At 54.8% G+C, this 15,579-nt stretch overlaps 1 protein-coding gene across 1 annotated transcript; it reads left to right on the top strand.

Moving 5' to 3' along the window:
• The first annotated feature begins 816 nt into the window (after nucleotides 1-816).
• NMB (neuromedin B) lies at nucleotides 817-5,440 on the top strand. Its single transcript, XM_076348752.1, has 3 exons — nucleotides 817-952; nucleotides 1,482-1,684; nucleotides 5,163-5,440. Exons 1-3 carry the CDS (start codon nucleotides 817-819, stop codon nucleotides 5,208-5,210), a joined length of 387 nt encoding a protein of 128 aa, XP_076204867.1. The 3' UTR covers nucleotides 5,211-5,440.
• Nucleotides 5,441-15,579: the final 10,139 nt, after the last annotated feature.

Below are 15,579 nucleotides of genomic sequence, written 5' to 3'. Positions count from 1 at the left end.
GACACAGACAAAGCTGAGGTACTCCATGCCTTCTTTGCCTCAGTCTTCACCGGCAAGGTCTCCCAGACCGTGTACCTGGAGGCAGGGCTCAGAGAGAAGAATAACCAACAGTGGATGAGGGTCAGGGTGATTATTACTTGGAGAGCTTGACCCATAAAAATCTGTGAGCCCAGAGAGGCTGTGTCCAAGGGTGCTGAGAGGTGGCCATGGGTGCTGGCTGATGTCCTTGCAAGGCCACTTGTAACATCATGGAGAAAATTGTGGAGCAAGTCCTGCTGGAGTGCGTTCCTCGGCAGATGGAGGAGCAGGAGGCAACAGGCAGCCTGTGCTGAGCAGGGGTAAACCCACCCTGACTGCCTCCTGTGACGGGACCACGGGAGTTGGGGGCGAGGGCAGAGCAACGATGCCGTTCACCTCCGCGGTAGATCTGGCGCCATCTCCCACCACGTCCGGGTGGCGGGATGGCACGGATTGGGGGGGGGGGGGGGGGGGGCGACAAGCAGAGGGGTGAGGAGCCTGTGGGGCTCCGAGGGTTGTGGTTAAGGGGTCGCACCCCACCGGGATGTGGGCAGCAAGCGGGGTCTGCCCTGGCCCCGGCAGAGGGACGAGGGGAGCGGGACGGGCTGAGGGGCGCCTGAGGGAGGGGGCTGAGGGGCGCCTGAGGGAGGGCGGGAAGCCCAACGGCTGCCGGGGGGGTGGGGGGGAGGGGGGGCGGTGCGTGCCGCGGCCCCGCCCCCCCGCGCGCGGCCCCGCCCCCCCGCGGTCTATAAGGCGGGGCGGCGGCGGCCGGCGGGAGCGGGTCCCGCCCGGGCGGCCATGGCGGCGCTGCGCTGCCTCCTGCTGCTGCTCTGCGGCGCCGCGCTGGGGCCCGCCGTCCACCTCGACTTCGCCGAGCACCGCAGCCAGGCGGCCAAGATCAAGGTCAACCCCCGCGGCAACCTCTGGGCCACAGGTACCGGGGGTGGGGACGGGGACACGGACACGCGTGTCGTGGAGCAGCTGTGGGTCGCGGGCTGCCCGGCTCAGCCCTGACCCTCTGCCTCCCCCTGCCCCGTGGCTGCCTGTGGGGAGCCCCCTGCTCCCCTCGGAGCCCCATGGAGCGGAGTGGGATGCTGGGAGGCTCGCCGAGCCCTGCCCCGGCGGGACCCGTGGTGGGCAGGAGGACCAGGGCAGGGATGAGGCAGCCTCCTCCCTGCAGGAGTTTGCATCTCTTGGTGACGGGTCCAGCATCTTTTCAACCCCAGAAATCCCGTCAGCAGGAGGGGAGTTTCCTGACGTCCCGTGTGGAAGGAGGACCTGGGATTTCTGGGTTTCTCCTCGCTTTGTTGTACTCGCTAACTTAGGCATTAGGATCGCTCAGTGCTTCTCGTTGACTTGTTATCTGCTACCTCATGCCGACACAGCTTAGCGTAGTTCAGCCGGAGCCCCTGCCTTTCTCCCTCCAGGTGTTTGTGCAGACACACAAGTGTGTTGTATTGCAGGTCACTTCATGGGGAAGAAGAGTGTCACGGGCTCCCCGCACCTGGAGTCGCCGGAGGAGCCTGCAGTGCCGATGGTCTTCGGTCCCTCTCTCAGAGCCTTGCTGGAGGACATGATGGAACTGCTCACCCGTGAGCTCCTGAAAATCCTCTTGCAAGAAAGACTTTTGGACGAGAACCAAGGAAAATATGACCTCACTGACCAGGTGAATATTGACTAAGATGGAGGGAGTTGCTCAGAGCAGGGAGGTGGTGGAGATGTTAATCTGCAACAGCCAGCCTTGCTGGAGATGGGAGCATCTGCACGGCTGCTAGAGGTGTATTCCCCCCTTCTGCTCCTGTTAACCCTCCTTAAACCACTTCCTAAGACCAGCCATAAAGGAGTGGATGAGAAGTCTCCCTAGGCTTGTGTCTAGCTGGGCAGTGGCTAATAGTCCCAAATGCTTGGGAAGGGCGTGAGGATGAGCAAGAGATGCTGGAATGGAGCTGTCATAGTGGTGATCTCCAGCCCAGGGGTTGTTCGTAGCATCTGGGTCTTCCTCTGCCAGGTGCAGAAGAGGATGGCTGGCCACTGTGGCTGCCGTGAAGAAATGTTCCCTTTTCCAGCCATTGCAGAGACAGGGAAGTCCTTTCTCCCCTCTATTTCTGTAGAGAGAGGCCAAGAGGGACACAGCTCCATATGTGAAGGGAAAGGAGTCTGTCCTGCAAAGAGGTCTTGGGCTTCTGATGCCCCCATCTTGGGTCTGTGTCGCTGTGGTTGGGACCCCACATTGCTGAGGGGCACGTAGCTTTGTTAGTTTGCCTTGCAGAGGGGAGGTGTACGTTAGTCATACTGCTGCAGAGCGGGTCTTGGGGAACAGGCAGGAGCTCCAGTAGTCCCGCTGTGCGACAGCAGATCCTCAGCCTCCTCGGTGTGGCTTTTGCCTCAGAGTTCACCCAACTCTTAGTGGAAAACCTGCCCCTGGGAGCAATGCACACACACAGATCCTCACACAGGACGCAGAGCTGGAATTGCTTGGTCCGTGTGGCTCTGCTTGTCTGTTGCCTCATGCACGCTTCCCTGGTGTCTCACCCTTTCTAGTCACTGCAGGAAGTAACTGAGAGCCTAAAAGGGATGAAATCCTCTTAGGTGGGTCCTACGTGTGCTGTCCCACTGAGCTGCTCTACTTGAGCTATCCAGTAACACTGCGCACAGGTAAAGCTACTTCTGTTATCCAGGTTTAGGCAGTGCTTGCTCCTATTCTTTGCTTTTTTGGGGAAGGCACAGGTGGAGCAGAGTTGCAGGGACGTGAGCCTGAGTGGCACTGATTGTTCAAGCACCTTCTTGACTCAGTTTCAGCAGACTAAGGCAAACTGACGCTTTCCTAGAGAGCTGGTCCCATCGGGATAGAGGGCTTTCCACCACGAAGATACAGCTGGGCACGGCTGAAGACACCATCCCACCCTGCTCCCCTTAAGATGCTGTGTGCTGTGACAGCTGCACTGCTGCAGCTTTTGCTTCGCGGATGCAGCTGAAAGGGAGGAGAGGGCTGTGAAGGTCCTGGACCCTCCTTCATCCTTCCTGGGGAGCCTTTGAGGAGGAGGGTATTTGCTGCATTAACTGCCTGAGATGATGGGAGAGCGGGTGGATGTGCTGCCCTGCCTTGTCCACGAAGATGTTTGTGAGCGTGCGGTGTGAGTTTGATAAAAGTGATCCTTGTGGCTCTCCTCTGTGTAGGTAAGTCGTATGGTCACTGCTCGCACTGCAGTTGTGCTTGGGCAGAGGCTGCCCCGAGAGCTGGTGCTGTGTCTTAGGCAGCCAGCTGGGTGCCAGTGCCCTGCCAGCCCTGTCGGCACTCATTCCCAGTGCTCAAAGGCAAGTCCTGGCCAGGGGTTGCTACCCCATTGGCATTGCTACCCAGCATTGGACATCAGCCTTTGGTGCGTGTGTGCTGGGTGTCAAAGTTCTGCTGCTGGAGGGCGATTTGGCTCATGGTCAAGCAGATGCTGGCCAGCTGCCTGACTCGCTGCCCCGATGCCTCTCTGGTGGAAGGTGGGATGCCCTGCACACGTGTGACATCACAGCTTAGGTTCCTGATGTGCAGCTGGCTCCTACCCCTCACCTTCTCCCAAAGCCTCTCGCTTCTCCTTGGCCAGTGCCCTGGTGTGCCGACCGTCCTCTCGGTGGCAGTGGAGGCCTTGCTGGGTGATAGGTCTGGTTCTGTCCTTCAAGCACCTCTGAGCACCTCACTAGACTCAACTCCTGCCTTCCTGCTCCCTTCTTTGCCACCCGTCCCCCAGGGCTTCCTTGCCTCTGAGCTACCGGTTGATATTACAGGACTACTTCTCCCTGGTGCCTTTGAGTGCTGTCTGTGTTATACTTTTCTGTGCGACCTTATTTTTTCTTGCTCTTGTGGGTGACACGGTGCCAATGCAAATTTCTGCCACCCTGACAGCTTTCTCCCTCAGTGTGACTGCTGTTGGACACCTGGGGTCAGCACCCAGCCTGTGCTTGAACTGATCTGTGTGCTGTGTTCACCACCTGCCTAACAAGCTGTTTAATAGCTTGTGAAACTCTGTCCACCCCCTGCTCAGGATCTGTCACTTCCATCTCAAGTCGGTTCAGGAAAACAAAGATGCTTCTCCCTTCCTTGGGACCCCCTGGTCAGCACGGCAGGAATTAACGTGCTCTCTAAGTGTCGCTCTGCTGCTCCAGCGTGTGCTGTGCTTCGTGGCAGGATAAGTATCGAGGGAACTTGACTTTTATTGCAAAAACCCAGTGGGCTTTTCCTTTTCTGAGGGTGTCACTGATCATTCACAGATGGGTTCTTCCTTTCTGTGGGGCCTCTCTAAGCATTAAATAAATCTTTTTGCTTGCTCTCCCTTCACGTGGGTTAGTGCTGCCTGCTGCCGTTGGGTTTTGTCTCAAGATGTTTCCCATCCCCTTGCAAAGCAGGAGCCCATGCGCTGCTCCGTGCCTGTGATGGCAGAAGTCGCGCAGAGCAGAAGGGGTTTGCAAACAGAGATTTCTGTTTTGTCTTTTTAACCGCATGTGGCAGGCAGGGCTTGGCTCTCAGCATGCTGGGGCTTCACGGTGCCACCCTGTTGCTGTGTGTGACAAGGATTTGGCTGGCAGAGGAGGATCGTCCCCATCCCTTGTCATCTTCTTGGGGGTGTGGCAGTATTTCTCCAGGAGACAGACAGGGTGAGACCATGTACATGGAGTGGAATGGCTCCAGGGGTGTGGGGAAAGCGCTTCTGCGTGAAGGCAGATGCTGCCCTGCGTAGCTCTGGGACCTCTGGGCAGTACGCAATCCCACAAAATCCCTCTGTAACTCTTCCCTGCTGTGTTTTGTGTCTCTTGTTGCCTTCTCGCCCAGCTCTCTGCTGATCAGGCCCTGAGGCTGCTCTTGTTCCTGAAGCCCAACCCAGTGGCTACTGTCTCAGTGGGCTGGTGAAGTTTGCTTCTGATGTCTGTCAGCTGTGGTCCAGCTGTTGGAGCATAGGATGGGAGGCAGGAGCCAGGCTCCTGGCTCTTTCCTTCTCATGCGCTGTCCCAAGCGCCATCTCGAGTGATGTCCTGAAAGTGCCATCGTGGTCCAGCACGGGACATTTGTCTGATCTTCTGCCCCGTTACCCAGCAGGTGATGTTGGTGGAGGCTGTGTATGGGACCCAGTGTCTCACCCTTGTGCCTTTTCTTGTAGGAGACAGGGCTTTTAACAAAGGTGCTGGAGAAGTATTTTTCAAGCTGAAGAAGCACGGCCGCGGAGGATGAGGTCTGCAGGCTCGGCCATGCATGGCAAACGGAGGAGAGCATCGTCCTTGTGGGTTACTGTAGCAACATCACTTTTATTTATTCTTTCTGTAATATTGTTAATAGTGATTGCTTGTATGAAAAGCAGAGCCACCCTGTATATTTCCTGTATGTTTTGTGCCTTCTTGATGTCTGATGTGCCCCTGTGAATAAAACTGGCTCTTTGCACAAACTAGCTCAGACTTTTCTGTGGGGGTGGGAAGGCAGACCCCCAGGGCTTGTGCAGGAAGAATGGGGAGTGGGAGCAGCTTGGTGAGGGATGGAGGGAAGCTCCTGGCTCTCAGCAGCCAGGAGGGGATTGGATTCAGTCCCAGCTCACGGAAGGAGACCCTGACTGCTGCTTGACAAAATTACAAGCTTGGATGAGCTGATTACACCACTCACTACTGGAGCTTTTTTATAACCCTCTTTGCTAGAGAGATTACCAGCAAACCCTCCTGAAAACAAAAAGCATCTTGCTCGTGGCATTGCTGGGATTTCTGGTTCAAGCAGGGTCCCTGCCTCGTGGGGTTTAGTACAGGCTCGCTGGCCTTGGCTGGACCTTCTGCTGTCCCTCAGGTGCAAGTGCTGACCATTAAACACTCGGCCTGCTTATGTGCCTGCTTTGGGATGATTGCTTGGCGCACCTTCACCTTGTGCACGTAGTTAAGCACTCACATGGGCAGAGGTACAGCCCTGGGGTCCTCCATTGTGCAGGACAGCTGAAGAAGGGCACAAATGGGGGCTGCCCAAAATGGGCGATGGAGCCCGTGAACCGGCTCTGGCTCTGCGCCTTCTGGAAGTACTGCACATAGGGTATATCTGTGTCCCCCAGCCACCCCTGGGGATGGCCCCAGGCAGAGCTAAACCTGGCAGCAGATCCCAGAGTGATGCCATAAATGAAACCATAAGCTTCCCCCCGCCCCCCCTTCTGATGCTAAATTCAACCTGAACCTTTGAGCTCCCGCAGGGAGGAGAGCCCTTCTCCCAAGAGCGACAGGAGCCCAGAGCCATGTCATGCCAAGCCAAGGGACGATCCAGCATCTGAACATGCTGATGACCTGTAGAGGGGAGAAAGCCATGGTAGGAGACCTTCCCACCTTGCTCCCTATCACTTCAAGGATGGCTTGAAGACCAGATGGTGTTTATGAACGTATTGTTCCTGCAGGAACTTACTCATGAGTGGGGGAAAGGCAGTGGCAGCCCTCAACCCTTTTCCAGGGAGCTGCAGGAGAGAATGGCTGGTCTCCATCCCAGGGCAGATGTGGGGCATGCAGGCACAGATGCCCTGGCCCACTCAAGTTATGGCACAGCGCTGCCTCCTGCCCAGCCCCAGGCCTGGAGATGCTTCTCAGGAGATGGTATGGTGCTGCAAACCCACTGCCAATGTCACAGGATGTCCCAAGCCAGGCAACAGCTGGAGCCACCGGTGTAGGGGACAGCTGGGGACATCACAGGGTCTCCAGGTCCTGCTTGGGGTAGGCTGGCAACTCTGGGAGGTGAAAAAGAGATAAGTACTGCAGAAATGTTGTGCGTTGGGGTCATGACTCCTTCTCTGAGCTTAACCTTGGGGTGCAGGCCCTGTTGTGGGCACAACCAGCATTCACACTGCTCATGTTTGCAAAAAAATGAGCCTGCAGGTTATTTGCAGAGTTGCCTGTCTGCCCAGCTGCTCACCTGTCCCCTGCTTGTCCCCTGTACGTCACTCCTGAGTTTGCTGGCAGCAATGGCCCCGGTGTTGCCAGCTGGGAGCAATGTGCTTCAGTAATAGAGACCCAGCATCCCCCAGGCAGCAGACACAAAACCCATGCATTGGCCTCCAAAACCTACAGATCTTGGACCAATAAATGAGCATTTGTTTTCCACTTACAGCCTGGCTTTTGAGCCTTCGGAGTTGGCGTTTTCTCAGCTATTCGAAGGTTGGTTTTGGTGGGTAAAAACCAAACGTCCTACAACTAGTTTGCCCCAAACATTGCCTTCAAAACCTGGTGCTCCCCATCAAATGCTGCAATGCTAGGGCCCTTCATCCTTCAGGAGATTGGGACCAAGCTAGGAGGGAGTTTTCCAGGAGGCACGTATGATAGTTCAGATCATGCCAAGCCTCCCCTGCCTCACTGGAGCAGTTGCACGGCTGCAGCCCCCGGGGAGAGCATCACCTCATTACCACTTGGAGCCCCCCAGGTTCTCCAACCTGCCGGTGAACAACCCACCTGTAGCACCACAGCAGCCTCTATTCCCTTCCTGAGTCCTTCATGGTCTCCTACCCACCAGCTTCGCTCAGGAGGTGTCCCACTGTCCTTCTGCAGTCACTTGTGCCCAGGACTGCAGGAAGCCTTCTTCCAAGCTGTATTTTTTTGCCCAGGCTTGCTGCTGTGCGCTGGGATGTGGGTGACCCCCAGCTCACCTTTCATTAGCTGTAGCAAAGCCTTGGCTTAAAACTAATTATAAGCAAGAAAAATAATGACACAGCGTATTGTGTTTGACACTGGAGCAGACCAGATGCCTCTCAGCCAGCAGTGTGATGGACTGACAGCCTAATGGGATTCCTGACCTGATGTCGTGTCATGGCATGGCACCACCAGCTCACGTCCGGCCCAGGCAAGCCCATGGGAGGGTGAGCAGGTTCCTGAACATCACAGCAGAAACCTGCCATGAGATACCTAGGTGAGATCTTCATTCTCCCACCCACCCAGCAAGAACCTGCCCAACTGCCTGTCTGTCTGTCTCCCATCTCCCGGCATCACTATCTTGTGGGCTGAGATAAAGATGGGGAGGTCACTTGGTAATTACTGTCACGGGCAGAACACATTTGACTTGGGGAATTTAACTTAATTTATTGTCAATTAATATAATATAAATATTTGAGTACTGATTCAGGTTTTGGAAACAAACAAAAACCCCCAAGCATTTTCACACCTGGGGAAAGCACCTCTCCTCCCCTTTGCCAGGCTCAACATCTCTCCTAGCACCTCTCTTCCTCCTTGTTATCACTGCAGGTCACACTCAGCCCCCGTGGTGAAGCAACAGGCGAAGGCAGGGGGATGCGGTCAGGTTGTAGCGGTTTCCTCTCTGCTGCTCCTTCTTTCTTGCTCTTTTCCTGTGCTCCACTGTGACTGCTCAACACTCGCGTCTTCTTTTGGGGGTGTACCTGCTCTGTCATGGCTCATCCACAGGCTGCAGTCCCTTTGGGGATGCATATGCTCCAGCATGGGTCCTCCACTGGCAGCAGTCCATTCAAAGGGTGCCTGCTCCACCATGGAGCACCGCTTCATCCTCCCCCTCTGAACTGCTACGACCACTGTTGGACCCCCCCCCCCGAGCCACAAGTTGCTGAGAAGCAACGTATCCAGCACCTACCTTGGACACCATCCTAGAAGCATAGGATAATTCAGGCTGGAGAGGACCTCAGCAGATCTCTAGTCCAGCCATCAGCTCAAAGCAGGGTCGGCTCTGGGGTCAGACCAGGTTACTCACGGCTTTGTCCCGTCAGGTCTTGAAAACCTCCAGGTATGAAGGCTGGGTGACCTGCTCTGCTGCTTGACTGTCCAATGTTTCTCCTTCTCACACACAGGCAAGCAAGCTCTCAAGCCCAAAACCCCAATCCCTCCTCAATTTAAATTACAAACTGAGAGTGTCAGAAAAACTTTTGAGGAATACCATTTTTTTGGCAATTTGTCTGCTCTGCCCCGGCATCTGCCTTTCTGACATTTATCTGCTGGTCCACAGCATGCACAGTCTCTCAGCACAATGCTCTATCACTCACCAGGTCATATTCTTTGCGGGTTTCCAGGGCCAAAGCTTTGTGTTCAGGCTAGGGAAATGAGCAAATTCTTAGTGTTTGGGGTTTTTTTTTCCCCAGCTCTGTGTTTGTTCCCCTTGTTGCTCTGGTTCAAGGCTGCCCCTCCGTGCTGCTGCTGGACACAAGAACTTGCTCACAGCAGAACTTGCTGCTTCTGCACACCACAAGCAGAGATGCAATGAGACCATTGACTCAACTGAGGTCACTGGGACGACTTCCCTGGGGCGCACAGACCACCGCAGAGCAAAACTGCAGCGCAGACTCTCAGAAACCGTAACAGTTCGGAGCATGGACATCTGTGATCGTAGCTGGTCTCCTGGACTTCGCCCACAACCTGTGGCCATGGTATGACCTCAGGGATGGGAAAAGGACATGAAGTGAGATAAGAGAAATGGAGACAAGCCACCTTCACCACTGACATTTGTTTCTGTTTAGTTGTGTGACCGCCCCATGAGGAGGAGCTGGCTCAGAGGGATGTCTGTGAAAGTCCACTGCCACCGCCTCGTGTCATTGGTGTCCCAGGCTTAGTGAAGTGCTCCCTGTCATGCTCATCCACACAGGACTGGCTCTCCTGCTACGCCCTCAGCAAAGACATCAGGCCCCAGGTTGGTGTGCTCCTTCCTCCGAGGTGTCTTGAGACCTCTCTTCCATAGGAGACCAACAAACCAGGCAATGAGGAAGGGAGAGAAAGAAGCAGAAAGGAAATCAGGTTGCCATCAGGAAGCAAAACAATCTTAGTCTCCTAAACACCTTTGCCATCCCCCATGCTCCTCCAGGGAAATCTCATCTTATCCTGATATGGACGCCAAAACCTGACCTGATCAAGGTAAACCCAAGCTGTACAGAGGCTGAGACAGCCTAAGGAAGTGGGTGTCCAGAGCTTGGCACCCCTATTGTCTTGAAAATGATTGCCAGGTCGCAGGGAGCAGGGCATCCTAGTGCAGAGGAGCCAAGGTTAAATGCAGCGTAGGGTTGCAAACCATCTGGATGCTCCATCAAGGATACAGAGGCCTTTCCCCCACGACAGGACCCAACAGCTCACTGGAAAGCACTGGTAGCATGGAAAGAGGGGAGGGATACCAGTGACACAGAAGGATCTCACGTAATGGCAAACTGCGGACAGAAAAGATATGTATCCTGAATCCAGCACTGGTGCCTTCAAAATAGTCCAGCCCCATCATATGTGCTCAGGTGGCCAGCCTTCCCTGTTCAGCTGCAGGGACTGAGGATGGGGTCTCCTGGGAGGTGAAGAGAAGGGAGATCTAAGCCATGTACCAACTTCCCACCCCTACCCCGCCCGAGCATGGCAGAAGCACTTTGGAAAACACAGACATGGGACCCTGTGGTGAAACATTTCATTGCATCAGGTCCTCGGCTTCCAGCTGAGGCCCCCGAGAAGGGAGTCAGCTAAAGATGAGCAGGAGCCGTGCTCTGGTAGACAGTAAGAGGCCTGACAGAGATCTGGTACCTTCGTGGGAACCCCAGCACTTTAGAAAACGGCTCCATCTCACACTGGAGCTGGCAACAGCTCCCCAGTTTCACTTGGAAATGAGAGGGAACCAAACTCCCCTGGTCAAGCCACATAGACCTTGTCATCCAGCCTGTTCTCACTGCTCTAGTCTTTATGGGAAACTCTTCTCCTGACCCTCCTTCTCAGCCCAGGAGATGCCTGCTGGAGTATGAAATTACTCCAGTGTTACTTGTACCAAGCCAGATCTTCCCACAAGGGACGTGCTCACCCCAGCCCCAAGCAAATGTCTTGTTCTGGGCTTGGGTGGACCGTGCATAAGCAACTACAGCAAGGACATCATGGAAAACGGTGTCTTGAAATCCCGCGATTTCTCCTGCTGTGAATAACCCAGGGAAAGAGGCACAAGTGCTTGACTGTGTTGGGAGAATCACAGTTCTCTGCCTGCCCAGTCCAGGAGGTCTCAGGGCTGTGCCTGACCCGAGGTCCCCCATGTGATCCCGCTCAGAAGGAGATATTCTTGTAGTGTACGTGCACCAAATGCTGCTGCTTGAGGCTAGGGAGACGGACCATCCCAGCCACAGACCCACAAAACCTTTTTTATGGGCTTTCTTTGCAGCACCTGTTCCTGGCAGACGTGAGATGTTGGTCTTCAATGGATGAAAACAATTGTAGAGCAGCAGGGACAAAACTAGCCACGGGGCTGGATGAGAGTCCTCCTGCAAGAGGACCCTCCTCACGGGACTCCAAAAATAATCAGGGTGATGGATTGCAGCAAGAGGAGGTCTCACACAATCTCACTTCCATTTTCTATTAGTTATGATGCATTTTTAACCTCCATATGGTGCTCAGAACCAACCAAAAACTGTAAAAGGAGTAAGATATTAATATATTAATTGGTTCTTCAAGCTTGTGGTGTATAAAATATAGTGAGCGGGCTAAACGTGACGTAGTACTGGGAAATTGCTTTGCACTGGTAACAGCTCCTGCAGCACGTGCTCCCGCTGCGCTGCAGAGAGGAAGGTGCCATGAACCAGCTGCTACCAAGTCTGCCTGCCAACTTTGGACTCCTTGTACAACGCTGAGGCTGTGCCGGGAGTTGCAGAGCTGGCAGAATTGCTGCGTAATTGACGGCTTTTATAAAATGCATGTGGATTGGTACTGCAACACTGAGGTGTTTTCCCGGTGTGGGAAGCCAGTCAAAGCGGTAATTCAGGCGAGTCCCCTTCCTGAAGCAGTAGGCAGAGGTGGATACAGTAAGATCCCTTCCTACCGCAGGTAGGATCTAGAAGGAGTGAACTTAGGACACTCCTTTCTTTCCATTTCCAGCTCTCGGTGTGCCCATGGTCTTGGCATTCCCCCATCCTCTGATGTGCCAGGAAAGACCTTTGCCTCCAGGTGGAAATCTGTACCCATTCTGGGTGTTTTCAGGCCAAAACCTGTTGCACAAACTGGTCCAGGGTGGTGGCACTGATGAGGGAGCCACCAGCCTCCAGCATGCTCTCAGGGAGCAGCTCCAGCCTGGCCATGCTGCTGGTGTGGAGGGCAGCAACCTGCTCCAGGACCTGGATGCAAACGCCATGGGAAGGGAAGGGCTAAGAGCTCCCAGCAGGGCAGGAGGACTTGTGGGAATACATGTCTGGGACTTGGGCCAGGGTGGACTCTGTTCCTCTTGCCTGGGAACACCCAGGTGGCAGTGCTAGACCTCAAAGACCATGTCCTTTCATGAAGGGCCAGCTTCCCAGCTTCCTCACCTGCCATATGCCCTTTCTCTGGAATGATGGGAGACACATGCCCTGAAAGGTTTTAGGGAACCAGCTCTGCTGGGAGGTCTGTGAGACTATGGTAGGAGGAACAGGGCCACCAGATTAGTATAAATGCTAGTGGGAGGACCTCTGAAGGTCTCTAGTTCAACCTCTCACTCACAGCAGGACTGTCACCAACTGCAAGACACTATCCCAAGGGGATGGATGCTTGGTGGGACAGGACCACTGGGTGGGAAGAGCTTTGCACCCCAACCCACAAGCCCTTGTGACACCCAAAGCTGGTAGAGAACATGCACAGGAGACCTGGCCAACCTCAGATCTGCCTTGGATATCTTCCACCACAATGTTCGTCCTCCTGCTCCAAGATCTGCAAGCTCATCCCCAGCAGGAGGTGGTCCAAGTCCAAGTGGAGGGACGCTGAGTTTATAATAGGTCCTTGGAGGGCTCTGGGACAGTGAGGGGGTCTTACAAGATCAAAATCAGTTGGAACGTGGTTCCACAAGCCCTACAAAAATCTGCGCTAGTTCCAGCTGGATCGAACTATTTGTTGCACTTAAGCTAAGGCAACCCCATCTCTGCTTGCAGACTACCTTGACTCTACGATTATTTTTTTTTAATATTAAGCAAGCATTTGGTTGTAATTCATCTTACGATATTTCTGCCCACACACTGCGGAGCAGCCCTCGGGTCTTTCACTGCTTTTCAGACAGATGCATGTTTTCTTTTTACACCATGTACTATTGGCACTTTTGCCTGGATGGAAGAAACAGATATTCAAATGACCTTCTACCCACAGCCAGGATACTGGGTGCAGAGTGCTTGTGTGTGCTCAGACACAGACCTGCATCGCAGTCCGAGGTGGGGTAGCATTGCTCTGTGCATTAATTTCAAGGCTGGCAGGGAGACGCTAGACACAGGAGCTCCATGGAAAAATGTGTATCACTTTAATTAGGCCTCTAACAACAGGGATTACAAGAGAAAGCTTCTTTCTAAGTTGCAGCCTGGGATGAAAGTGCTAATTACTGTGCAATGCATCATTAACAAGCCCCAGCAAAGCCTGGAAAAGCTCAACTTGCTGATAGTTACGTCAAACTGGCAGGAATGGCTGTTATCTGGGGGGACAGGGTTCCCCAAGCTAGGATGGTAAAATCCCTGATGAGACATGTCCCAAAGGCTAATGCACTTCCCGACACTCATGCTGGGGCAGCAGAGCTCTGTCGGATGAGCGGGGCCGTCAGGGATGAGGCTGGAGAGGCAATCTGGGAGCTGGCAACCCCACTTCCTCTTGAGTGGAGAGGCAACATCTCCAACATAGCTGCAAGATGGGAAGTGATGTCCTCCCCCTCTCCTCCGTTCTCCCAGGGCATCAGGGTACCCGCTCAGGCCCTCCCACACTCCCTCCCATATTCCTCTGCTCCAGCAGCTGTTGCAGAGCTGCAACGCTGGGATCAGGGCAGCCTGGAAGGGGCACTTGGGGTGTGTGAAACAGGAGAGAAGGGCTGGACCTGCAGCCCCTCATCCAGGCTGGGCAATCCCAGCAAGGGGCATGATGCTTGGGAAGGAACAGGGACCAGCCCCAGCCCCACATCGGGGTAGCCCCTTCCCTGTCACAGGCACTGGTCTCAGTGCCCACAGGGTCAAACATGGGGTCTCTGGGCGGGATGGAGATATTCAGGAGGGCAATGAGGCAGCTGGGTTTCCGTCCCCTGGGTCTCTGAGAGCATATGGAGACCTGCAACAGCACTGACAGGAGCTGAAAGCCTGTTTGGGGCTGGGAGCAAAGATGATCAAGCAGCCCCAAGTAAGATGCTCTTCCTGGCACGTGCCTCTGAAGGTCCAGGCCATAGGAGACTTGTTCCTCTCCTACACGATGGCTCTTGGAAGGAGCAGAGGGCTGAACACTCAACACAATTTCTGGACGAGGATTTCCTCGAAGTGTGGCTGAAACCCCTCCTGTCTCAATTCCCCCTAGGATGATGGGTGGCTCCTGCTGAGCTCTGCCGCCATCTCCTGGCAGCCCTCTTGTCTGACCCTGAGCTGTCTCCATCATGAGATAGGAAACCCAGCTCGCTGGGCAGTGTAGTGGGCAGCAACACCTTCCCCTTCTCTCAAAATCTTTAAGTAACTTCCAAGCAGAGCTGGAAAAATAGATCCTTCCGCAAATATATCTAGAGCCAAACCATGGCCACAGCACCGTGAACCTCTCTGCTCAGCTAGGTGGAAACTGGCCCGAAGGAGTCCCTCCAGTCCTTCCTCCTGTCCCTCCCTTCAAGCTGTTCCATCATGGGTCATTCAGCTGTTGCAAAGAATCCCGGGCAAGGAGCTGCATCCAAGCATCAGGATGGGACACTGCACGGGCTCCATTGCAACAGAGCCCCAGCCTGACCCCAGCTGCAGCATCCTCCACGCCAGGGACCAGGACAGAGGGGTGACGGGAACAGCCAATGGGGCAGGGTGACACCTGAACACAAACACCACGTCTGTCCCACTGGCACCGATGGGTCAGGCAGAAATCCTCTGAGTAAAGCGCGGCCTCTTGGGGCTCCCCAGAACTGCTCCCCTGCCCAGGCATGTCCTCACGCCTTCCCCACCTTGGTTCCCAGCACCGTGAGAGATGGCGGCTGATCCAACACTGCGCGGCTGCTTGCGCAAGAGATGATGGGTGCTGCTCCCCTCACCCCCACCTCCCTCAGGTGACTCATTCCTAATTGCCCTGTCCATCGCTCGCAAGTGAATAAATCAGAACCCACCCAATAAAAGAGGGCTGCCCAAGCGAGGGCAGGGTGCTGACGGTGGGAGCAGCGCCCTAAGCATGAGGCTGCAAGCTCCTGGTGAGCAAGAACAAGTCCCCAGACCTGTTCCCTGGAAATCGTCCAATGAACTACACACCTTTGCTACCTGCAGAAATACCCAGGAAATTAAAAAGAGAGGAAAAAAAACCCCAAACCCCAGTTATCATCATGGCCTCAGGCTTTCTGTAGGATCTCTTCGTGGATGCAGAGTGCTGGGTGATGGGTAAATCCAGCAGTTTTCCCACGCTTGCCAGCTGACGACCCCATCAGCATCCCAGGGAAGTGGAGCATCCCCCCACCACCATCATGCCCCATTTCCATCACTGCTGGGGAGAGATGAGGGAACCAGAGCAGCCCTGTGAGCTCCCCTGATGTCCTTGCACACAAACGCTGTGTTGCTGGGCACCTCCTTTAGAGCAGGAGGGAAACTTCCTCCCCCCTGCTTTCATTTTTGGCAATAGGGCATCTCCCCAAAAGACACGTTTGTGATGCTCGTCTGAACA

This window comes from Aptenodytes patagonicus, chromosome 10, assembly GCF_965638725.1.
Source record: "Aptenodytes patagonicus chromosome 10, bAptPat1.pri.cur, whole genome shotgun sequence".
Lineage (NCBI taxonomy): Eukaryota > Metazoa > Chordata > Aves > Sphenisciformes > Spheniscidae > Aptenodytes > Aptenodytes patagonicus.
This window is presented reverse-complemented; position numbering and strand designations above follow the sequence as displayed.